Source organism: Symsagittifera roscoffensis, chromosome 1, assembly GCF_963678635.1.
Source record: "Symsagittifera roscoffensis chromosome 1, txSymRosc1.1, whole genome shotgun sequence".
Classification (NCBI taxonomy): Eukaryota; Metazoa; Xenacoelomorpha; order Acoela; family Convolutidae; genus Symsagittifera; species Symsagittifera roscoffensis.
This window is the reverse complement of record NC_087062.1, coordinates 5,946,819-5,971,855: the sequence shown is the minus strand read 5'-3', so window position 1 is coordinate 5,971,855 and position 25,037 is coordinate 5,946,819. Positions and strand designations below refer to the sequence as shown.

At 33.6% G+C, this 25,037-nt stretch overlaps 2 protein-coding genes across 2 annotated transcripts in view; one reads left to right on the top strand and one right to left on the bottom strand.

Annotated features, from left to right (window-relative positions):
* The window catches only part of LOC134854591 (uncharacterized), a 36,382-nt gene extending 19,954 nt beyond the window's left edge, over positions 1-16,428 (top strand). Inside the window, exons 6-7 of the mRNA XM_063870918.1 lie at positions 14,893-15,070; positions 16,001-16,428. Coding sequence (XP_063726988.1) covers positions 14,893-15,070; positions 16,001-16,195 — 373 coding nt within the window. The 3' untranslated portion in view covers positions 16,196-16,428. The remainder of the gene's footprint in view (positions 1-14,892; positions 15,071-16,000) is intronic.
* LOC134843901 (uncharacterized) overlaps positions 1-25,037 on the bottom strand; it is a 681,357-nt gene that overhangs the window by 576,226 nt on the left and 80,094 nt on the right. The gene's annotated exons all lie outside the window — the stretch shown is intronic.

Here is a 25,037-nt window from a genome sequence, read left to right as displayed (position 1 = left end):
CTGGTAGAATGATTCATGGTCAAGTCGGTTTTTATTTCCGTTCGAGACTTGTGAACAATTTACTTTCTTTTCGGAAAATGTTGCTGTGAATTTATATCCTGTAACTGTTGTTGCTCGGGCTTTTGAATAAAGTGTTGCTATTACATTTGTAGTTTCTATTGCTTGGGGTTCTGTTTCGCATTGTGATACTTGATTTATTGCATACTTGTGGAGTGTTTTTTGTTCGTTTTCTTCGCAATCGTAATGTGTTACTAATAAATCTTGGGGTCCTGTACGGGGAGAAGGGTTTATGTTTTGATTTGAGGTTACTAGAAAAAGGAGTTGAAGAAAAACTAATATTTTTAGAATATACATGTGTATGATAATCCTGAGTATGGGTTATAAAATGTTATATAACCAATTGTCTTTTTGGTATATCTGTCGTATTTATATATTACTTCAGTGGTTATAAATGGTGGTGGCAGTGATTGAGCTGTGATGTTTGGTGGGTTTAATGGGTAGGGATGTTGAGCAATGTTGTTCAACTTAACTGTGATTTCAAATTTTAATTGTAAACTGTTTTGTTGGAGTATTTGGATATTGTGATCACGGATATCGTCGTGAATATCTTGGCGATATTGTAATCTATAAAGTGCCCAGTTGTGAAGGCGGTTACTTTCTAGATGTTGTCCAAATAATGGTGGAGGTGCTGTAAATGTATTCCAATCTAGTCTTAAAGGAATATTTGTCGATGATTGTTCTCGATATCTTGCGTCGAGATTGTTTGGAAAACTTAAGTTAAAAGGTGTCGGTGAAACTTGATTAATCGATGGTGTTGATGGAAGTGATAATGTTTCTGGTAGTGATGAAGATGTTGTATCTGTAGAAATATCTATGGGGTCATTGATTAAATTTGGTTCACCTTGTGTGAATGAATGTGTTGTCCAATATGGTAGTTGTGATTTTTGGTTTGGGGGGTTAAAAGGATTTTCACGTATTTGTTCAGATGTTGGTGTTGAACCTAAGTAATCGGAAGGTAGGCTTGATGTACTTCGTTGTGACTGAAGTCTAGGGGTTTCTGGTAAAATATTAGTGGGATTTTTTGGAGTGCTGTGTGATGGTGATTGAGGTATTTCAAAATGAACTCGGGGAGTTTGGAAATTTCTATTTCGTCGAGGATGTATAATTTGTCTATTTATTTCTGTTGTGTTTTGATTTTGACTAAGATTTCGTATTCTACTTAGTTCTTGTGGTAGTGTTGGGTATAGGTTATATGTTGGTTCACGGGTTTTGGAAAGTTGGAGAAATAGTTCGAATATAGTGTAGAAAATTAAAAAAATGTTACAAAAAATGATTAAGATTATTAGAAAAGATTCAAGTATATCAAAAAGAATTATTATAAAAGTTGCAAGTATCGTAAAAAATTGTTTGAGGTTTATGAAAATTTTAGTGACTGTTTGATAGAAGAGCATTTAAGAAATGACTTCTTGGTCGAATATTTTTTGTTGTTTGGGGCAATTTTCAAGTGTGGTCGGATTATTTATTAGTTTTTTGACAAGTGGGTTGAGTTTTGGAAAAAATTGTTGGGGGCGGCTTTTATGGTGATCGGGAAGTCGTCTTTTTCTTTATTTTTGTTTGTCAAATGATCCGGGGTATGGTGAGATTTTTGTACTTTAGGCTAATTAAAATGTTCATTTTGTTACTTTAGGCTAAGTTAACAAATTTGTTTTGGGGGTATTTGTGGTCTGAGTTGGGGAAATATTGTTGATTTTTGGGTTATTAGATAAAGGAGGGATATGGGATTATGGTGATACTTATTTTAGTTGTCAAGTTGGAGCGGTTTGCTTATTTTTGACCTGGAGGTCGTAAAGTTATAGTTATAGATATGCCTGGAGTTTTATATAATTCGTCTAATTGATCTTAGTTGGAGTTAGAGAAAGTGACGGATTGGATGAATCCTATTGGTCTAAATTTGAACTAGAATCATTGCGTGTTTGTCAGCATGTTATTTTGAAAAATGAAAATTGAAAATGTTTCAAAGGTTTCAAGATTGTGAAGTATAAAGCTAAAATTGTTTTTGAAATTCCACTTTCTTTAATATTTTAGATTGGGGGATGAATATTTTATAATTTTTACGTGGTTGATTTCTAAGTGGTGTTGATGTTCTATGTTCTGATTTGTCGATTTGCTCTTGGGGTATTATTTGTTCTGTCATTTTTCTAATTTTTCTTGCTTTTTGGGATGTTTTTTGATCTAGGTTTTTTGTATTTTTTCTGGTGGTGGTTGATTTTGTATTTTCATTTTCGATGGGGATATCATTTTGTTCCTCTGTTGTGTTATTCGGATGTAGGTCATTTTGAATTATTTTTAAATCTGTAAAAGAATATAATTGAGTTAATTCGCGGAGTGCGTATTCTTTTGGATAATAAGGTAATAGGTTGTTTCGGTGCTGAACGATTTCTTTTTTGTCGGAATCGGTAATCTTATATGTGGCATCAGTGGGTTTTGAAATTATTTGGTATGGTCCTTTACGAAGGGGTTGTAATTTTTTAGAAATTCCGTATTGAGTAGTGAAATTAGGTATTAAAATAAATGTTCCAATTTTTAAATCGGCGGCTGGTGTAAAACGTGAACTTATTTGTTCATTTATGTTTTGCCTTTGTAATAACTTTTTTGTTATTTTTTGGTAAATTTCATTATGTTTTTTATCTCTATTTAAAATCCATTCGGTGTGTGTACAGGAGGCTAATTTAAGAATTTGTGGGTGATGAAAATGATCTTCATCGTGTGTATGTAAAGGTAGGTTATAACAAATTGAGTCTTTATTTGGTTGACAATAACCTTGTGCGTTTTTATGAGAATTTGCTGTAAACATTATTGGTTTGCGTGGCTTTTGGTTAAAAACCATTTCATATGGTGACATTCCTAGAGTTGTCGTGATTTGTGAATTATATGCTAAGGGAAATAGTTTTACATCTGCTGACCATTCGGTATATCTTGTATCATTTCCGTTGATGATACATCTAAGATATTCTTGTAATGAACGGTTCATACCTTCGACTAAGCCGTTTGTCCAAGGTGCGTGAGATGTACGTGGTTTGTGTTTAATGTTATATAAATGACATAGTGTGATAATTTCATTATTTATAAATTCTGTACCGTTGTCTGTAACTAAAATTTCTGGTAGTCCAAATTTTGCTATCCAGTGTTCATAAAGCGTTGTGTACGCGTAATAAGCGTTACAATGTGGTACTGGGTTAAGTGCTACATAATGTGTAAATGCGTCAACAATTACCATAATGTAGGAGTTTCCTTCTGATGAGGGTGAAATTGGTCCTTTAGTATCGAATGAGATACGATGGTTAAAGTATAAACTTTGTCCTTTAAAATCTTGTTTTTGTGCTATTTGTTTTTGATTTGGGTAAGGTTTATTTAGTTGACATACTATACAGTCATTGCATAGTACTTTTATCCAAATTGGTGCATTTGGGAAATAAAAATTTTGTATGAAATTTGAGTATGTTTTTTCTGATCCAGAGTGTCCTTTAATATTTTGTGTATGTGAAATATTAAAAGCTATGAGAATCATACTTAAAGGGAGACAAGGAACTATAGATTCATTTAAGTGATACTCTAAAAGGTCTGTATTTTTGTTAATTGTTGTGTTATTGAATTTGCGAAAGTATCGGAGGAGTGTTTTGTTTCCTAGAATGGTTGAATCTGCCTTGATAGGTTTAGTTTTATATTTGTGCCATGATTTTAGTTGTCTAATTATCGGGTCAAGATTTTGATATTGTTTTAGTGTTGAAATTGTAATTGTTTCTGTTGGAGGGAGAAAAATGTTTTCAATTTCGAATTTAGATAAGGGTATTGTATCAAGTGGGTCATGGAGGTCAAAAACTTGATTTATTGTGTATTTCGAATCGTTTGTTTGTGGTCCCGATAAGTTTATTTTATCAGTCAGATTTTCTTTTTCAATTAGTGGAAAATGGTCTTTTTTAGGCGGGTGTTGTTTTATTCTTTTTTGTTGGGTGTTGTTTTTTATCCATTGTGAATATGGGATTGGTTTAAAAGTTGATGTTCCAAGTAGATCAACTTCATAGTGATTATTTTGACAATCTAAATAAAGTGGGAAATGTTGTAAATTATTTATTTGTGATTGTTCAACGTCAGTTTTTACAGTTTTTACAGGTTTGGATTAGACTTTTGTGTAAAAAGAAAAATGATTGGTTTATGGTCTGTGAATAGAACTGTGGGATGTTTTGATCCAAGTATCAGAAATTCATATTCTGTTAGTGTATATATTATGGCTGTACATTCTCTCATTAGAGTTGAGAGTCGTAGCTCTGCTTGAGTGAATAATCGAGAATTTGCTGATATGAGGTTCATTTTGTTTGTACCGTTGTGTGATTGTAATAATGCTGCGCCGATGCCAAAGTTCGAAGCATCGCACATTGCATAAAATGGTTGATCGGGGTCTGGAATTGTGTTTGAAATTTGTTCAGTTAAAAGTTTCTTTATTTCTTCAAATCATGCTTGATGTTCTGTATTCCATTCAAAATTATTTTGTTGTCTGAGTATATTATAGAATGGTCGTAGATATAATTGCATTTTATAAACATATTTACTTAAAAAATTTAACATTCCAAGAAATTCTTGGATTTTCTTTTTATTTGTTGGTGGTTGAAGTTTTTGAATAGCGTCAATGCGTGATTTCAATGGAGTGATTGTTTTTCTTTCTATATTATGTCCTAAGAATTTAACTCTTGTCAAAAAGAAGTGTGATTTATCGGGGGCGGCCTTCAGATTTTCGTTCTGAAGTATTTGGTGATATTTTTCTAAAACATTGAACATTTCTTCTTTTGTTTGTGATTGCATAAAAACATCGTCTAAATAGGTGATTGCGTTTTTCTTGAGTATTAGTGGTCTAAAAATTTTGCTCATGAAGGCTGAAAATGCTGCTGGTCCTATGGATATTCCATAGAATAAGCGGTTGAATTCATTTTGTTGGTTTCCAATAACAAATTGTGTTAAACGTCGTGATTGTTCGTCTAGTGGCATTTGATTATATGCACTATTCATATCGGCGGTTGTAAAGTATTTGCCGTTTATTTTTGTTAAAATAACTTGTATAGGTTCAATGGGCCAATTACATTTTGATTCATCTATGAGTGAATTGAGGTATCTAGCATCGAGAACGATTTTTAATGATTCTCCTTTAGCTAGAATGATAACGGGGTTGATAAATGTGTTGCCCTTTGGTTGTTCTTCTTTATTAACTGGTGATATAATGTTATATTGTTCTAAAATGTCGAGTAATCTGTTCACTTTATCGTGTAAGTGAATTGGTACTTTACTTGCTCTCTGTTTTTTGAAAACTGCGTCTGGTTTTAACGGGAGATGTAGTGATGAACTGATTTTGCCAACATCGAATTTGGATGTTGCATAGACTGATGAGTATTTAATTAGCTGTTTGGCTAACTTTTCGAATTCATCTTGTGTTATTTGTGAATGTTGGAAATTAAACATTGTTAAAAATTTCTGTTGATCCTCTGTGTAGTTACTTATGTTGAATGTAGGTTTGAAATATGGGGTTTTTGTGAAATAATCCGTATTTCTAGTTTCGTTACTTATTATGTTATTTATAGATAATTCTTCATTAAGGATTGTGGATTGGCAAATATCTAGTAATTGGAGTATATTATTTACGCGATATGCTTTTTCGCGTATTGTTGATATTGTAGCGTTGGTTTCGCAATAGCCTAAAAGTCCTAAAGGTAGTGTTACTTGGTAAGGTGTATTGTTGTATACATGTAAAGAAATAATATCTGAATTTGAGTTTTTCAAATATTTTTTTGATGAAATTTTGATTTTGAAAAATTTATGAATTGGTTTGCATTCAAAATCTGACATATAAAATTTTTGTTTGTTTTGTTCTTTATCATATTGGTGAACTTGTTTGATTGAAAAATTATAGATGTTTCCTGATAGTGGTTTCAAGTGTTTCCTTTGTTGATTAAATATTGGGTAAAATTTTGAAAAGAATGGTGGTTGTTTATTTAATCTTTGAAAAAATGTTAGGGATGTGTCTTTTGTTTTTGTATATTTATCCCTGATTAATATTTTACTATTCAAGATGTTGATTAATGGTATATATTTCGAGATAAATGGTATTCCAATGATATTATGTTTAATATCAGTGATATGGAATATTTGTTTAAATGGCTTATTTAAAATTTTATTTTGTTCTATTGTTCTTGTGGGGAGAAGAATTAATTGGATTTTTCCGTAGTTTATTAATGTTGATCCCTGTGCTGTTGCTAACTTACTGGAGGTTTCAAGAGGTGTCAGTTTTGGGTGTAAAGTTTTTATTTCATTCCATGTGGGAATGTTTATTATATTTGATTCTGCTCCTGAATCAATTAAAAAATCAATTTCAAGATCTGGTGGTTGAAATTCTTTGTTTCTTGGACTTTCTAAGAGAAATGGGATTGTCTAAATTTTTTCCTTAGGTTGTTCTTTTTGTATATTCTGATAGATGTGATTTGTATTCAAGCATTTTGTTTTGACATTTTCATTGGGTTGATTTGTAGTGTTAATTCCATTTGTTTCTTGCGTCGTTGGTGTGGAATATATAGGTTTAGTATAATAATTTTGAAGAAATTCTGATTGATTTTCGTATATGTGTGATGAAAAAGGTTGTTCATATATAACAGGTTCATAGTCATTTTCGACTTTGATCATATTGATGGAGAGAGTGTTTTCTGTGTCGCTTTCTGAATCTGATGATCCACAGTTTATTTGATTGAGTTGTAACGTATCAGTTACTGTGTCATCAATACCTGGAGGGGTCTGATGTTGTTTCTGGATTAGATTGTACTTGGTTGATATGTCTTTGATGTTTAGGTGTACTACTTCTGTGGCGATTATTAGAATTATTGTAGTGATTATTATTCCGGTGTGGTGATTGGGAATAATTTCTATAACGATTATTATAACTTGAATGTGGATTTTGTGAATTATTTCGCGATCTATTTTGATAATTACTGTTTGTTCTGTTGTATGAGTTATTTCTTGATCAGTTGTTTGGATAATACTGATTTCGATTGTTTGAATAACTTCTATTTCGATTATTAGAGTAGTTTCTATTTCTATTATATGATGAGTTTCGTGATTGATTGTTTGGATAGTATCTATTTCTTGATTGGGAATTAGATCTAGAAACAAACTGTGTTGTGTTTGAATTAGATCTGGAGTAGTTATTTCTACTATTTGGTCTATTGTAGTGATTTTGTGACGAATTTTGTGTATTTCTTTGTTCTGGCGATCTTCCTCTATAACTTGAGTTATGTGGTGATTGGTTTCTTGTATAATTTGCATTGTTCGGGAGTGGTTTTCCTGAACTATTGTTGCTGTATACATTTTTGTTTGGTAGATTTTGATCTTTCTTCATATATTGATAAAATGACTTGTTTGGTTCTTTGTATTTTTGAGGTTTATTTTGATTATCTTGCTGTTTTTGTCTACATTCAGAAATACTATGTCCGTATCGTCGGCAATAATTACACCATTTTTTGAAAGATGGTTTGCCTTTAAAGTTTGGGTGTTTTTCGTAAATATTGAGTATTTCAGTGATTTTTTCAACGAGGTCTGTATCTGATTCTTGTATATTGTTAATATTTGTGGAAGTTGTTTCAATTCTGTTAACGTATTGTAGTTTCAGATTTTCCGTTTCTTCGAGTTTCATTGTGATTTCAGCTTGTTCTAATTTGTCTACTAGTTTTCGAAAATCTAAATCGGGTTCTCGAATTGAAGAAGGATGTGATGCTCTCTTTTTTATTGCTATTTTCCTTAATTGTGGTGTTAAGGTCATCATTAAGATTTCTGTCATTTTTGTGTTTTTATAGTCGTGCGTATTTAATGAATATGCTTTTCGAACTAGTGTTTCGATTCGTACTGCTAACTGCTTGATGGTTTCGTTTGGTAATCTGCGAATCTCATTACATAAAACTCTTTGTTGTTGTTTGTTTCTTTCGGAGTCAAACATTTTGAAAATTCTTGTGTAAACCTTTTCCAATTTGATTTTATTTCTAGGGGCAATACTGAAAACCATTTTTGGGCTGCGCCATCTAAAGTTGTTTGTATCAACGCTGTGCGTCGATGTATCTAGTTTTGATGTAGTGGCGTATTAATTGGTTCAGGTCCTATATTTAAAATCAAATTTGCTGTTACTGCATTTAGATAATCTTCTACAGAGTACTCAGGGTCTGTTCCTGTGAATACCATTAAAGGTTTATTTGATGTTATTGATGATCCACCCATAAGGTATGGATTCATTGTCATTTGTAATGATTCTGCTGCATTTGGCATTTGAGAAAAATTTGAAAGTTGATTTCTTGTTATTTCGTGTTGTTGAAGATAATATGGGAGTAGTATTTCATTTTGCATTTGTGTTGGTTGATACGAGTGTGTAATCATTGGGTTTTGTTGTTGAATTGGTTGAAAAGATTGTGTATTAATTGGATTTTGTTGCTGAATTGGTTGAAAAGATTGTGTATTAATTGGGTTTTGTTGCTGAATTGGTTGTTGATGTTGTGTATCTATCGGTTGTGGAGAAAAAATTCTATGATTTGTATGTGGTTTCTGTACTCCCTGTCCACGATATTCTTGATTATATGGTGCAAATATGTCTGGTTGTAAGAAATCATCATCTGAGGATAAATAATCCATTTGATAAGATGTCTGTTTTTTATTTTTATTTTGTTGAAAAAATGGGTAATTTTCACTACGATCCTGTGAAGGATGTAAATTTGTTTGGAAATTTACTGAATTAGGTGGTGCCATTGGGTTATCCCAATTTCGAGGTCTTGTATATGTACTAAAATTTTTTCGTGGTTGATAATTTGTTTTTGATGGATGTGTGTAATTATAATTATGGTCTGCAAAATTGTTTCTAGTGAACGTTTTGCGTGTTATGACGGTATTGTCATGGGTCTATATGTTTGGTAATCCATGTGCGACTATTTTGGGGCAACCGAAGGTTTAACGGTTGATTGTAAGGTTACCTGTGTTTGTGAAGGGTTTGTATTTCTTGGTGTTGTCAAGTTTGGACGTATTGGTGAAATACTTTGTTGTGTAGTTGTTGTGTGTACAATTTCTTCATTTATGAAGTGTGATGGTGTCTGGATATCTTGTTGCGTAAGATTCCTAGTTCCATTGAGGTTTTCATTGTGTATGACTGTAGAGTTTAAACTATTATTTTGCGTATCGGGTAAAAATGTATTATAGTTTAATGGTGTTGCATCAATGGTTAATGGTATTACTCTTACATAATCTCTTATGTAAGATATCGTACTTATTGCTTGACTTGAGATTGATTGTGGGAAGTTTATAAATGCGTGATGAGACCATTCGGGGTCCCAAACATAGTCTGATTGTTCTGTGATAGCGGTATCATCGTTTGAGTTTTGGGGTCTAAAATTTTTTCTTGCTTGTGAAATTAAATCAATATTGTGTGTGAAATAATCTATTATGAACCATGCCAAAATTTTTTGTAGGTCATGTTTTGTATGTTGTGAAACTTCGTCTTTCGTGAAATTTTCTTTAATGATGTTTAGATAACTAGAGAGTAGTGTAATTTCATGTCGTACTCTTATATGTTTAGATGTTTCTGTCGGTGAGACATTTGGTATTGGGATTTCGTTTTCTAAAATCGAGATATAACTATATATTATTGCGAAAACTTCATTGGTGAATATGGAGTTTGCTCTTTGTGAGTTATGATATTGGATGCTTTTGATATATTCTGAAAATACTTTTGAAAATTCTAAATCAAGGTCGTCTGTTTGAATTGTATATTTACTGTGATTCTGGTTTGGTGAGGTGAATTCTATGGAGTAGATTCCGTATTGTTGTGTTAAGTTACATATATCTTTTAGATAGTGATCGATAATTTGTCTTTTGATTTTTACATCTGGGAACTCTGTTTTACATGTACTGATTCCGGGTTCAAATAAATTTAAGAGTAAATTTTTGCAAAATATATGTTGTCCTCTATCTGTGGTTGCATCTACTATAAAAGGAAAGATATCATCATCATCTGGACTTTCTTCACCTGGGGTGTGCGTTGAGCTCATTTTTTCGTTCGATGACTGTTAATATGTAATTATTAATGTGTCTAATTGGTTGATTCCAATTGTATAAATGTACTGGTTTGTGTTTATACTGCTTTTTTATTCTTCTTTTTCCTCTTTTTGATGAATTTGAAGTTGTTTCTGAGTCAGAGAAATATAATTGATCGTGAATTGGACAATTTTTATCTATTGATTCTTTTAGTTTGTAAAGTTCGTCTAAACTGTTGGTTTCTGATTCTGAAAATGCGTTTCGGTTTTTTGAAAATCTTTTTCGTGTTATTTGTCTTTGTTTAGTTATTATTTTTCTCTTTAGTGTTTGTCGTTTTGTTCGAATGTATCCAACTGTTTGTGTATGAGGTGTGATTACAAGGTCGTATTTTTTGTTATCTATTTCACAATTGTGTAAAACGATTGTTTGTTTATTTCCTAGGTTTTTAAATGACATAAGGTTTAGGATGACGGGTGCAAAAGGTTGTTAAGTGAATTCTATTTGCTTAAACTGTTAGTCCTTACGATTTTTTGGTTAGCTTAACCTGGGTCTATTTGTTCAGGGTTGGAGAGAAAAGTATATCTATTCCGAAGAATGATTTTTACTTTCTCGTGACTAATATAAGCTAAGGTGTTAACTTACTTAATCTTACTTAGGGGTAGTGATTGTGTTCAAGGGTTGGAGAATAGTAAATCGATCCACAAGGTTCAGGTATAATTAGAACGCGAGTAGTTCGTTAGATACTATTTTAAACTTACTAAGTCTAAGATTTATCCTGGGTCTGGTAAGAGGGGGGGGGGGGGGTCAAGTGAAGGATGAATAACCGAAGTTCTTCACTGTTTATCCTAATTTGAATGATTAGTTTTGTTTAAAAATTTCTATTAGTCTTGGGTCTTTTAGAAAGGGTTGGATAGTGAATCGACGTTTGAGGTCGTTAGACACTAGTTAAGTGGGTGGGGGAGAACAAAGTTGTTCTTTTTGATCCAAGGATAGGCCTTGATGATCAAATTTGAAATTTAATTAAGTAGAAAATGATTTAAGATCCAAGGATAAGCCTTGATGATCTGATTTTAAAATTAAGTGAATTGAAGTTTTAATAAAGATTTAAATTTGTGTAAAGAAAAGATTTAGTTTTTTGATGATGTTAGTGAGTTTATGAATGCTGTTATGTTTAGATGATGAAGCTGGAACAACAGGATGATTCGTGATTACTAACCATTTATTGTCATGCTACTAATTTTTATTTTTATTTTCCAATAAATATTTTTCAAACATGTTTTATATATTACTGCAGAATTTAAGAAAACGATCTGAGATCTTTTTATCAATCGTTATTGTATATTAATAATTTTGTTTAGCGCCTGAAATGATTTTGAAGGTTGACTTCAAGGTTTTATGTTTGCAAATGAAAATCTAAATTCATTGCGAGTAGTATTCTAAATACAAAAGTTTGTTCTGGCTTTTGCCGAACTATCATATAACTATATGGCAAGTTTCTACTTTGTCGTATGTCGTCTCTGGTTCGAGGTCTTCTTCCAATTCCGGGTAGTTCTGTTATGGTTCGGAATATTGGCTCTGATCTATTGAGTCGTAGAGACATTTTGATTAAATTATCGTCGTATAACATTTTGTAAATGTTTTTGTCTAATTTCTAATCTATTTTGGTTAATTCTAAGCTATTAAGGTCTTGTTCGAGACTTATGGTCGCAGCAGATGAGTTAGGACCGATGGGTATAACTCATAGAGTAATTATGGATAGGGTACACCGTCTGCTCGTCACGCTATCTTATTTTCGGCCGGATAGATTCGTGCAACTTCTTAGTCTAATACCGATCCTAATCTTACTCTTATACTATCTAGTCTCAGGTTGTTTAACTAGTCTCTGCTAGGCTCAATAGATCTAGGGTATACTGGTTTATTGCGGCTGCTGAAGTACTCGGGAGAGTCCAACTAATTTCTAAGTTAAATTCAAATCTCTCTGGTGCTGAAATTACAAGTAATTTCAGCACTTACAAATAAGTGTGTTGTTAGTTAGATGGATCATGATTGGTTAATATTAAATACTTTACATTGGTAAAATATCTAAATTATCCAATCATAAAATGTAGTTTAGATCAGGTTCCATATGAGTCAACAATTTCTTTTCAATTAAAATTAAAAAGGATCATAAAACAAAATATAATTTTTTTTTTTACCTTTAATATACAAATGACACTCGGAACATATTTCAGTGGCACGGTTTCGTTACATTCAGGTAAAAGAATCAGTATGAGAAGACTAGTTGATTGGTTGCTTAAACTAAAACTACATTTAAAACACTGAAATTACTTTCTTCAATTTCTTTAATATGGACCATTTACTCAAGTTTTTTTGAAAGATGGGAGATGTTCAAACTACTTTTTGTCCTTTTTTCATTTTTCATGATTCTGTTGGCTTCGGTGAAATATCCTCACAGTTTTTTTTTCTGTTACGCGGCCAAAAAGTATCAAATAAGAATTTTAGCATCTGTTTGTATTACAATCCGAATTAAAAATCGGGGCATGTTTCTTTGAGAATTTTCTCATAGCTGCAAATCAGAATAACTTACCTAAACTTACCTCAAATTATCAGTGGTTGGTTGAAAACAAAAAACAGCTAGGGTTCCCAAATCATTGGTTTGAGGAGACGAAGTTGTGACGTTCAGGAGGTTCCCAAATCATTGGTTTGAGGAAACGAAGTTGAGGCGTTCAGGAGGTGGCGAGTGACTTCTGCTTCATCTATTTAGCCATATGTTCTGAAATGCTTAGCAAATGAATTACTCGCCTCATTTTAATGCCATCTGGCCTAGTGGTTACATGATGCTCTTTGAAAGCGGTAACATTAGCCGGGAAAGTTTCAATTTTAGTGCGGAAGGTTTCCGGGTTATTATCTTTTTGTTAGGATAACTTTTTGCTGCACTCAGTTAATTAAGTGAGGCAAGACCTTTCGTGTTACAACCCCCTCAGCACTTAAGACAATTGTCCTAAATACTCAAGGGGGAGAGGATATTAAGAGACTTATTTGTCTCCTTTGGCGACATAAAATTTGATGTAAAATTGAAATTAGAGAGCAGAAGTTTTTTGAAATTGTAGGGGACTCGTTCATTACATAATCTACAAAAATAAGTTGATGAAAAAGTGTTTCAATACATGTTCAAATACATTGCTTGTGGAGTCCTGGGAGAAAAAGAACTAACTGACTGCGGAATCCACTGACTCCCAGGTATTTTGTTTTAATTTACTCCAACTGACAAACCACATTTGACTGCAAAATTCAAAACAAGCATGTCGTAACATTTGTCTCGAAAATTCCCATTGTGACCGCTGGATTCCAAATTTAAGCTCGCACGTAGTTTTAGCACGCAGTACTTAAACTCTTGACTTTCTTTTCAATCAGATTTCTGTCTTGGAAGGCTTTTCAAATGTTGCAGAATTCAACGCAAACTAGCGGTTTTGAGGGACAATGATTGCTGAATTGAAACCACTACCAAAGCACCCCAGCTTCCTGTCGTAATGAATGAAAACATACCTACTTTGTAACTAGAGCTCTCTACTCTAAACTAGGTCTAATTTAAATATCCGATGTTTCAAACGTAATTGTGGCGTTAGATCATATTTTCTGGCGTTGAAGTTCCAAAGAAAAAACACAAGTTCAATTATCCGGTTCCGATTTAGTCGAATCTCGGTTTACGGTCGCCAGTTGGCGCTATAGGAGCGCGTCACAGCTTCGCGGCAGTTACCGGCTCTAATTGTCATAAACTGTTTTAACATCTGTTGGCAAGCTCGCAACAATCGCGTTCCGTCTTCGTTTGACCACTACAGATTCTCTTAAGCAAACGGTAGAAATCAGATCTTTGTCCTACTTTTTGAAGAAGTCTGACGATTGCCCCAGTGAAGCTGTTTTTCGGATGTTTGCAACACTTTCGGTTTTTCGTATGTTTGACACATCGGTTGTTTACACGGTACCCCTCTAATCTATGCGTGTCTCAACCTTGCGTTTTGGGCAGGATTAGTTATATATCAACAATAAATAAGTATCAAAAATGCTTACGAGCAACATGAAGATTCGAGTTCAAAATTTTGCTGTTCCGCGCAGATGACAAAGTGCTAATTGGCAGAAGAACTTTGAAAGTAAAACAGTGACATAGATATAGAAGTCCTTGTTCAATAGCCTTAAAAACCCTAAGAATCTAGATGTCAGTGGGAAATTTTATATAATCTTTACTACCTGATGCATATAAGCTTCCTTGAACCATTTTGGAACGATTTCTAAGAACGGATTAAATCTCGTTTACGCGTTAATAGCTCGAATAATATCGCGCGTTAATCGTCCCAAATTGGCCAAAATGGCAATCTTTAACCACCCCTAATTTTACGAAAAATGATCACAGATGAAATATCTTTTCAAATTTAAGCTCAGGGCAACAATACCTTTCGAATGATATTCAAAAAATTCCGTCAAAAATGTCTAGTAAAAAGTCGAAATTTTGTCTGAAGAAAAAAAACCCACCCCGAGCACAAATATTCCGTTACTTTCGTATCGAAAGTCGGAACAATAACTATGTTACCAGAATCAGGCAAATTCAAACTCAAATGGCATATTTATATTACTGGCTGTTTTATTCTGATCGCATTTCTGTTGGGTGTATATTTCGGCAGTTTTTTTTCCACACTATTTTTGGGTGTATAATCTGTTCGTAAACATGAAAACGCGAAACTTTTTTCCAATAGATGAAAAACGCCACTATGAAATATAAGTTTGTTGGTTTTGTAGGTTCGTGGCCGCCAATATTTGGACCATAGTGACCATACTTATCTCGTCCATGCTCATGTTCGAGAGGGCATACAACACTCTGATGAAGGCTTGGGGCATGTCTAAGCCAGCCAAGAAGGCCGAGGACAAAAATAAAGACAAAGAGAAAGAAGAAGACAAGGAAGGCAACGATGAAGAGGTCAGATTTTTTATCCAGTTTTTTTATTTGTGATATATAAAATTTTAAATCAAAATTTTTAATATTCATTAAATGTTATTGCTGTAGGAATAAAATACTATAAACATTATCTTCATCAGTTTTCTTGAAAACTTTCTGCAGTTTTCGGATTATTCATCGCTCGATGGTAAGATGTGCGACCACTATGAATTCGATATTCACCGCGGACCTCAGCCCGGGTTTTAGCCATACATATCCTTAAAAAACGAGGGCTCTTTTTCCTTTTCCCCCACCTCACATAAGTATCGACTTTTTGGTGTAACGCGTGGTTTTACAAGGTTAATTATTCAGACCAAATATGTTTGTAATGGCCTTATCAGTCCGTATGCCAAATTTTGTAATAATCCGACAGTGTGAACAGAAAAATTACTGTAAAATTTTGCAGTTGGGGGGGGGGGGAGAGTCAAAATGAGAATATAATCAGTTTTCAGTGTGGTGATTTTTGCTATAATTTTCGAAAAGATTCGAGGTTCTCTAGTTTGATTTTGATCAGCCCCAAAACCTCAGGAAAACACCCTATTTTCTATTTAGCGGACAATTTTTTTGATAGTGGGGAACGTAATATCTCAGTAAGACACTTTTAAATACAACCTTTTTAGTAGACTTTGTAGTTTATATCTCTTCATGGGAGCCAATAAGATAGAAGGTGTTTCTAGAAATTAATTTTTTGTCACTATTTTTGCAAAACTATTCCAGAAACATTTTCCTATTTTTATTAAAACTATTTTAGAAAATTTTCTAATGTGACGCTTACCGATCGTAAGATGTTGGGAAAGTTGTCGTGGCTCATTTCTAAAAAAGTTTCCAGAAAATTCTCCAAATTCATTGAACTTTTTTAAAGGTCCCTGAAGTCTTCCCCACGCTTATAAATTACAGTATGTTTTTGTTCAGTTTGGTGCCCCTCCGGATAGAGCCAGATCAGATTCCTCCCTGGACTCGAAAGAGGGAAGCAGAAAGGGAATACTCTCCTCCTCCGCCTCCTCTGCCCACTCCGGCAGGGGGCGTGAACACTCAGTCGTGTTCAAGGACGACGAAGAAGTAGGGGGAACGGATAACTTCGCCTATGATGATGTTGAACTAGCGTAGATTAACCTCCACTGAACTCTGAAGATTTTATTTCATGTCAAAAAAACTAGTGTTGCGCCAAAAGCTCAAATTATAAGAACAGTTCATGAATTTTCTTCAAAATTTTTTTTGACAAACACGTAAATTTGTCAACATAACCGGCCCGAGGTTAAAGAATGCATGCCTTTTTATATAAATTAACAAACCAACAAACAAGATTAAGTCAATTCAGGCTGGCTTCTGAAAATTGTGAAGATGAGTAAATATAGCGTTACAGGTTTTAGTGTAACTTGTATGCTATACTACAAAACAGGAAAGACTTTTTCTTCAAAATTTACAGATGTATCCTGCTCGAATTGAACGGTTTGAACATGAATTCCAGTTCAGTTCTAGAATTACTGTTCCGACTTTCGATACGAAAATAAAGAAATATTTGTGCTCGGGGTGGGTTTTTTTTTCTTCAGACAAATTTCGACTTTTTAGCTAGCCATTTTTGACGAAATTTTTAAATATCATTCAAAAGGTATTGTTGTCCTGAGCTTAAATTTGAAAAGATATTTCACCTATGATCATTTTTCGTAAAGTTATGCGGGTTTAAAGATTGCCATTTTGGCCAACTTGGGACAAATAACGCGCGATACATTTCGCGCTATTAAATCGCAAGCGGAGGTTTAATCCGTCTTAGAAATTGCTCCAAATTGGTCGAAGGAAGCTTATTTGCCATAATTGATTTGTTACTAGAAGCGAAATTTATCACTTGTTACCGTATATTATGATAACTATCGGATCGAGCATTTTACCTTCGCGGTACCCCGTGATTTACCGTAGTCCAGCTACAATTTGTGTCACCAATTTTAACGTAAATTTTCCGGTAGTGCATGTGCTTGACTGGAAAAAATCGTATGAAATAAGTTGGTTGAGAAATGTTTGATGTTAAACAGAATTAAATGTTGTAGCTAGGTCAAGAAAAACAGCTAAAGTATAATTGTTTACTCGAAAACTCGATACTATTTCTCCAATTAAAGTTATGAACGCGTCAATCGACGTCTGATTTTCTAGGAAACCATATTAAGTGTAGCTAAAAAGTATTCTTTTATTACAATGATTTGTCTAAACAGAATGCGCTAATATTTGTTACATTAAGTATTGTTAACGAAACTGGCCTGTAGTTAATTCTCTGTGCTGACTTTCTTTTATTGTTGTTCCGACTTTCGATACGAAAGTAACGGAATATTTGCGCTCGGGTTGGGTTTTTTTTCTTCAGACAAATTTCGACTTTTTAACTAGCCATTTTTAACGAAATTTTCTTATATCATTCGAAAACTATTGTTGTCTTGAGCTTAAATTTGAAAAGATTTTTCACCTGTGACCTTTTTTCGTAAAGTTATGGGGGTTTAATGATTGTCATTTTGGCCAATTTGATCAATTTGGGACAATTAACGCGATATAATTCGCACTATTAACGCGTAAGCGGAGATTAAATCCGTCTTAGAAATCGTTCCAAATTGATTGAAAGAAGTTTATTTGGTATAATTGATTTGTTACAAGGAGCGAAATTTACTGTTTTGTTCTCTATATGGCGTGTGGGGTGATGATTTTCATAGAAATTTTCAAACTTTAGAAAATTGTTTTTTTTTCATATCATCCTATAACATTTAATTATTTTTGTTATTACTCCTCCATAAATCTCAAAAAGCAGACGGAACAGTCACAAACGTCACAATAGAAGGGACAAAACAAAGTCTTACAACATTTGCACTTTTTGTAATTTTGTTTTTGCATTGACTGAGAAAATTCAGAACGAAAACTAAGTTTTTTCAAAATGAAAAACAAAAACGGTTACTAAGATAAGCCAGTGTCACTTATTCACTCACAGGTTGCACAGTTAGGTGAATAGGTAAATAGGCAATGCAGAGTGTAAAAATTATCAGCTTCACAAGGGTATCAGACCCTCTTTGGCCCGCGGTCTAAGTTTTTGCGCTACTTCTTGGCAATTGTAGCTTAAAAAAACTACGGAAAGCTGAATATAAAATTAATAGCTTGGCACAGTCAGAACGTATTGTGCATATGATAACATCAGTCCCATTTTCTAATGTTCGTTTGTTAAGTCCTTTACTACTAAACCTATGCTTTTGGATTTTACTATCGTAACAGCATTAAGTTTTATTACACAGGTACAATATTTTGGTGTATCCTCCTTGAACAATCCTGGTTCTCTCTAGCCATGTTTTTATAAATAGAACAGCAAGTAGTGGGGAAAAAGTTGTTTTTCGCATCTGCTCTGAAGTTATGTCGACAGTTTTTGCTTCGCTTCTCAGTCCATTCTGCTAGCTTGCTGGGAAAGATACTTTCATCTTAATCTTCTTTTGCCTGAGCCAAACAGAGGGAATCAGTATCCACTTCGCGTTCTTCAAAATTGAATCTCTTTAAGAACTGGTTGTTGATATCTTTATGGGTCCTTTAGTCTCTAAGGTTTCTTTTGCTTGTATGTTTTGATGTGATATTATTTGATGGCCACAGGAAATTTTTCATAACAATTTCATTGTTTCGGCTGCCACACCAGATAATATATTTTCATCACTGGCCGCATAGCTTCAACAACAGACTGATCGAAACTGTTGAATACTATATGCAGTGTGTGTTGTGTTTTACAACTCTATGAGTTTTTGTACACTGTAGTCCAGGATCCAAGTAAAAGACGAAAAATGATATAATAAATTTTCCGTTGGTTAAAATGAAGCTTGATATCAACATTCCGTGCGGTTGTTTCAACAAACTGTTTCAATTGTTTTCTTCCGCGGATATCTTCTTATTTTCCCCAATATCGTTTCTGGTCACATCAATAATTTTGAAAATATGTGGAAAATTGGAAATGTTTGCTTTTAGTTTACCTGGAACACTCAGATCGCATTGCACCTAAAATTGTTTCAATTCTATTTTTTTTGCGGTATTGATTTGGAAGAAAGAGGTCTTTTGAAGGGAAAGAGAGTTTTAACGTGATTTATTACGTCTACGTTGTTTTCAAAATCATCCCACCAAGTACACTCCCACATTTCTTCTACGGAACATCTTTTTCTCGATTGTAATCTATTCGAAGCTTATCCACTTCTTTTTTCTTGGTTTCTAATTGAGATCATCATCAGTTAAGCTAGGTCTAGTTGACAGGTGCAAAAATGGAAATAACATCCCATTGCTTCAATAACAGTCCTACGAGTGTTAGGAAGCATTCAATTGATCTGGAAGAAAACAGCTTTTGCAGGCAAAATTTTACGCAGAGCAACTCTTTGAGGTTTGAATTATTGAATTAGAGCCGTAGCGGAATGCAACAGTAACACAGCTGTCTCAGCTCAATGTTTAGCCCTTATATTATTATTTTACTCCAACGTTGAGTATAAATAGGAGCATTTGGAGTGAAATATAGAATTGTATTAATTATTCGCTCATTTCATTTTTTTGAAAGACAATCCGTCAAACAAACTGGCTTCGCAATTTTGAAGATATAGCCGGCATAGTACTGTGCGCTTGGCTGAGTTTCTTGAAGTTTTCTAAATGTAGTTTCATCGAAGGTAAATTTTTTGAAAGTTTTTTTCTTTGTTGTTCGAGGAGAGTAATTTAAATTTTTTGTGTCTAACAGTCCTTTTTGATTACGAATGTTTGTGTTTGAGGTAGTTAGTTTATATTGGTATTTCATTTGTGGGACAATCTGCAGGATCATGATCTCTTCTTTTTTTTCAGCTCCGTGATGTCTTTCTTTCGATTTGTTTATGGTTGATCATGCCTGTTTTTTACGAGGCATTTTTGGCGCCAATATTATTAAGTTTGAGAAGAAGCGCGAGTCAAAAAATGCCCAACGCATTATTCACAAATTCTTTTTTTTTATTCAAACGCAGTGAAGAAGCTGGTTATAAACAGCATTTACGGAAAACAAAATTTTTTTTAGACTATTAACACAAATCAATGGCGACGAAAACTCTCAAAAAAATTAAAATTGATTATTTTTTTTGTTGAACAATTGGAATCAGTAGAAAAAAATTACCAAAAAATTTTTTTGTTTTAATTATACAATAAAAACTCAAAAAATCTGTGTTTTTTTGTACTGTTTTGTTGTAATTTGAGTATCAATCAAAAAGATTCTGTCTTCCACGTCACGAACGTCACAATAGAAGGGACAAAAACAAGTTTTACATCATTTGCACTTTTTGTAATTTTGTTTTTGCATTGACTGAGAAAATTCAGAATGAAAACTAAGTTTTTTCAAAATAAAAAACAAAAACGGTTATTAAGATAAGCCAGTGTCACTTATTCACTCACAGGTTGCACAGTTAGGTGAATAGGTAAATAGGCAAATGCAGAGTGTAAAAATTATCAGCTTCACAAGGGTATCAGACCCTCTTTGGCCCGCGGTCTAAGTTTTTGCGCTACTTCTTGGTAATTGTAGCTAAAAAACTACGGAAAGCTGAGTATAATAAATAATAGCTTGACACAGTCAGGAAGTATTGTGCATATGATAACATCAGTCCCATAGTCGTGGTGGATGTGGACCCTCATGTATTATTATAGGCTACAAAACAATAGGCTACAAAACTGTCCGCACCCTAATTTTTATAATGGGTAATAGATTTCCCACGTGTATAAGTTATAGGTTTCAGAGTTTCAGATGGTAAGATGGTAAGTTTCGAGAAAATTTTTCAAAAACATTTTGGCCACCGATTTTGCTGATACAGCCATGTTTAAGAATCTAATTGTTTTCCAAATCAAAAAACAATAAATTGTTAACCGAAGCGCGGCTTTTAAAAAAAAATGTTGAACAAAATTAATTACAGAGAAAATGTATTAATTTACAGCATCGTATATAGGTTTACTTCAAAATCTCATGCAAATTGAAACGTTTAGTAGATATTCCATCAAATTAATTTTTCCGTTGAAGACAAAAACGGCTCAGTCCTCTTTTAGTTTGGTCATAGGTTCCAACTAAATGGTTAATCGTTTAAAACCCTATTATGGTTGACTTTAAGTTCACTGCCTCATTTAGTATTTGTTGATATTTTGCCATCTGGCTATCTCCACAATCTTCTAATGCGCGTTTGTTAAGTCCATTAATACTAAACCTATGCTCTTGGATTTTACTATCGTAGCAGCAATAATCTTTATCACACAGTTACAACAGTTTGGTGTATCCTCCTTGAAAAATCCTGGTTCTCTCTTGCCATGTTTTTTATAAATAGAACAGCAAGTCCTGGGGAAAAAGTTGTTTTTCGCATCTGCTCTGAAATCGTGTCGACAGTTTTTGCTTCGCTTCTCAGTCCATTCTGCTAGCTTGCTGGGAAAGATGCATTCATTTTAATCTTCTTTTGCCTGAGCCAAATAGAGGGAATCAGTATCCACTTCGGGTTCTTCAAGTTTGTTGACGTCGCAAAATTTATCGAAAAAGTTATATTAAAGTTTAAATATTCTCAACTTGGCATACTATAGTACAAAAAATCCTACTATATTTGGTTCAAGGTGCCATATAGTAGAATTAACAAGCTCCACTTCATTCAATTATATGGCTACGATATTGAATCTTTTTAGGAACTGGTTGTTGATATCTTTATGGGTCTTTTTGTCTCCAAGGTTTTTTTTACTTATATGTTTTGATGTGTCTATTATTTGATAGCCATAGGAAATTTTTCATAACAATTTCGTTGTTTCGGCTGCCACACCAGATAACATATAATCATCACTGTCGCCTAGCATCAACAACAGAATGATTGAAACTGTTGAATACTATATGCAGTGTGTGTTGTGTTTTACAACTCTATGAGTTTTTGTACACTGTAGTCCAGGATCCAAGTAAAAGATGAAAAATGATGTTATAAATTTTCCGTTGGTTAAATTGAAGCTCGATATCAACATTCCTTGCGGTTGTCTCAACAAACTGTTTCAGTTGTTTTCTTCCGCGGATATCTTCTTATTTTCCCCCAATATCGTTTCTGGTCACATCAATAATTTTGAAAGTATGTGGAAATTTGGAAATTTTTGCTTTTAGTTTACATGGAACACTCAGATCGCATTGCACCTAAAATTGTTTCAATTCTAATTTTTTTGCGGTATTGAATTAGAAGAAAGAGGTCTTTTGAAGGGAAAAAGAGTTGTAACGTGATTTATTACGTCTACGTTGTTTTCAAAATCATCCCACCAAGTACACTCCCACATTTCTTCTATGGAATATCTTTTTCTCGATTGTAATCTTTTCTAAGCTTATCTATTTCTTTTTTCTTGGTTTCTAATTGATATCATCATCAGTTAAGCTAGTTCTAGCTTCTTGAGAGGTGCAAAGTGGAAATAACATCCCATTGCTTCAATAACAGTCCTACATGGGTTAGGAAGCATTCAAACGTTTTCTGTGTTCTTGTAGTGTAGTAGCTCTCAATTTTATATTCAGTTCTGGTTGCTTGAAAAAAGAAATGAATATATTTTAAAACGTTCAATTTCGATTTTGACTTGCCTTGAAATTTTGTATTTCTTCATTGTAGTCCCAACTTGTGTACAAGCATGTGGACACATCCTGACGCATGGAATAAGGTTGTAATTGATTGGCATCAATACCAACGATTGGTTTAGGAAAAACATTTGATTTTCAAATAAAAATCTTATTTGGTACTGCTTTTTTGTGAAAACAATTGAGGGACCACCCGTCATATCTTCCCGTAAGTTTTCGTTCAATTCACCGTCTTACAAACAAAATGGGTAGAAATTATAGTCGGTTTACTTGGGTTGTCACATGTTCGCTAGATTCAGTTGTGTGCATCCGAGGTTTATCATGTCTATCCCCTTTTCATGATAATATGCAATTATTTTTATGCATAGCTTTAAGGGTAGGAACAGGAAAATTTTTGCTGTTATTCCACTGTAGAAAATTGCGGATTGTTGGCATCTTTTCTTGTTCCCGAACACAGTTTATGTAGTTGCAGTTTTCCAGTCCCGTAGAGTATTCAGTTTTTAGCCCGAGTATTATCATGGCTTACTCTTCAAATATCCCGATATGAAGAAGTTTTTGATAATCACCAACTTTTTTATCGAGATAGTTGCTGTTCTCCAATTTAAAGTAAGAATTATCATATGACGGTAGCTGTTGATCATCAAGCTTGATCGGAGTATCAAACCACTCGTACGGAAATTATCCTTTCATCTCACTGGCTTTGTAAGCTTTTAGAAGAGAGTATAAAGTAGTGGCTGCATCAGAAGCTGAACGTCTCCAATTTTGATGAAAAAAAAATCGTTTGCTTTCTTGATGACTGAAGGTTCAATTTTTTTAGTTGATAAATTAGGGAATGAAGTATGATGTAATCAAGTTTATATCATACCGGCCACTGTTGAACCCAAACAAAGATAGGTTATTGGTGTGCCTCTCTAGATGATCCATCGAATCATTCAATTGATTTTTCTGAATCCTAAGAGAGTGAAAACATCCGAATGTTTTTTCCTCGTTTTTCTCTGGTTTCACTTTTATTGAAACTGCCTCGGTCATTAGAGATGCTGAAAATCGTATGAAGCAGCTTCTTGATGTTTTTTTGCTTTCCAAAAATTTTGATCGCTTCTACTTTTTTTTTTCTGCCAACAGTGCCAATATTGCCAACATTTCAATAATGAGGGCTTGTGGATCTTTTTTACACGAAAAGAATTGTCAAGCAAATTGTCTGAGACTGACACTGATATGGGTTCATACTCCACAAGCCAAATTTTTGTTTTGGTTGGTGTTAGTTCTTCAAATGGCATGCAAAATGATTCAAAGTCGAAAATGGAGACATTTTTGAATTAAGTTTGTTTTTCGGTATACTCAATATTTAGGCCATCCAGTTTTCAAAAAACGTCTCTTTTTGAATATAAACATTTTTGGGGTAGTAGTTGCTTGTTGAAATTGTCTGCCTTGTGGAAAAATGTGTCGCAACTTGGGCATAAGAAGCATTTGATGAAGTTGTCAATTTTTTTGTCCTAAGTAATGTGGTTTTTGTATCGTAGAAGTTTTTTTGTATTCTCGTGTTTACCGATACTTCTCCGAGAAAACTCAACCACAAAATCTCCATCTTCAGTGTCAATGTGGTAGATATAAGTGTTTTTCTCTAGTAAATTTTCAACTGTTGGCATATTATCAATCGAAACGCCACGAAACTGTTTCAGATCGCAAAATTTTTTTCATGAAACTCATTAAAGATTTTGGATGTGCATGTTTCAAGACTAGTTGTTCCATGCAAGTGAGCTACAAGCGCTCGAAAAAATCACAAATTGTCAATGCAAGGTTGTTTTGTGCTTTGATCCCAAATCAAACACTAAACATGGTTATCTCTCAGGAGTGGTTGGAGAATCACTATATCGGGACATACCATGGGTACGTTTTTTAGCAAAGCCGCAACAATTGTTTTATGAGTGATCAACTGGATGTTAATTTGTATTTTGTCTCTCATGTGTACAAACTTTAATACGAAGCTTTAATACAAAGCCTCATTGATTTATCAAAGAGTGTTTTATTTTCATAAGCATATTAACATTAATCAGCGGTTTATATGTTTTGAAACACAAATCCCATAGCAATGTTGATTTATCCTGTACACTCAAGTTTTTCAAAGACATGATCTAGTTTTTAATTAACTAGATCAGAAAATTGTTTGGAAAGTTGAAAATTGAATACCTTGTAGCGTCGTTTTTCCGTCTCGGTATCTGTCAAGAAGTGTTGACAGGTATTCGACTCATCTAGTAGCTGATCACTTTTTTCCACATTTTCCAAGATTTAATTCAACTCAGCGAGAAAATGATCATTCTTTGAACCCATGCTCTTTCTTGCAATGTTTTAGAAAAAAATATTAGCTTGTAAAATCTCATACGA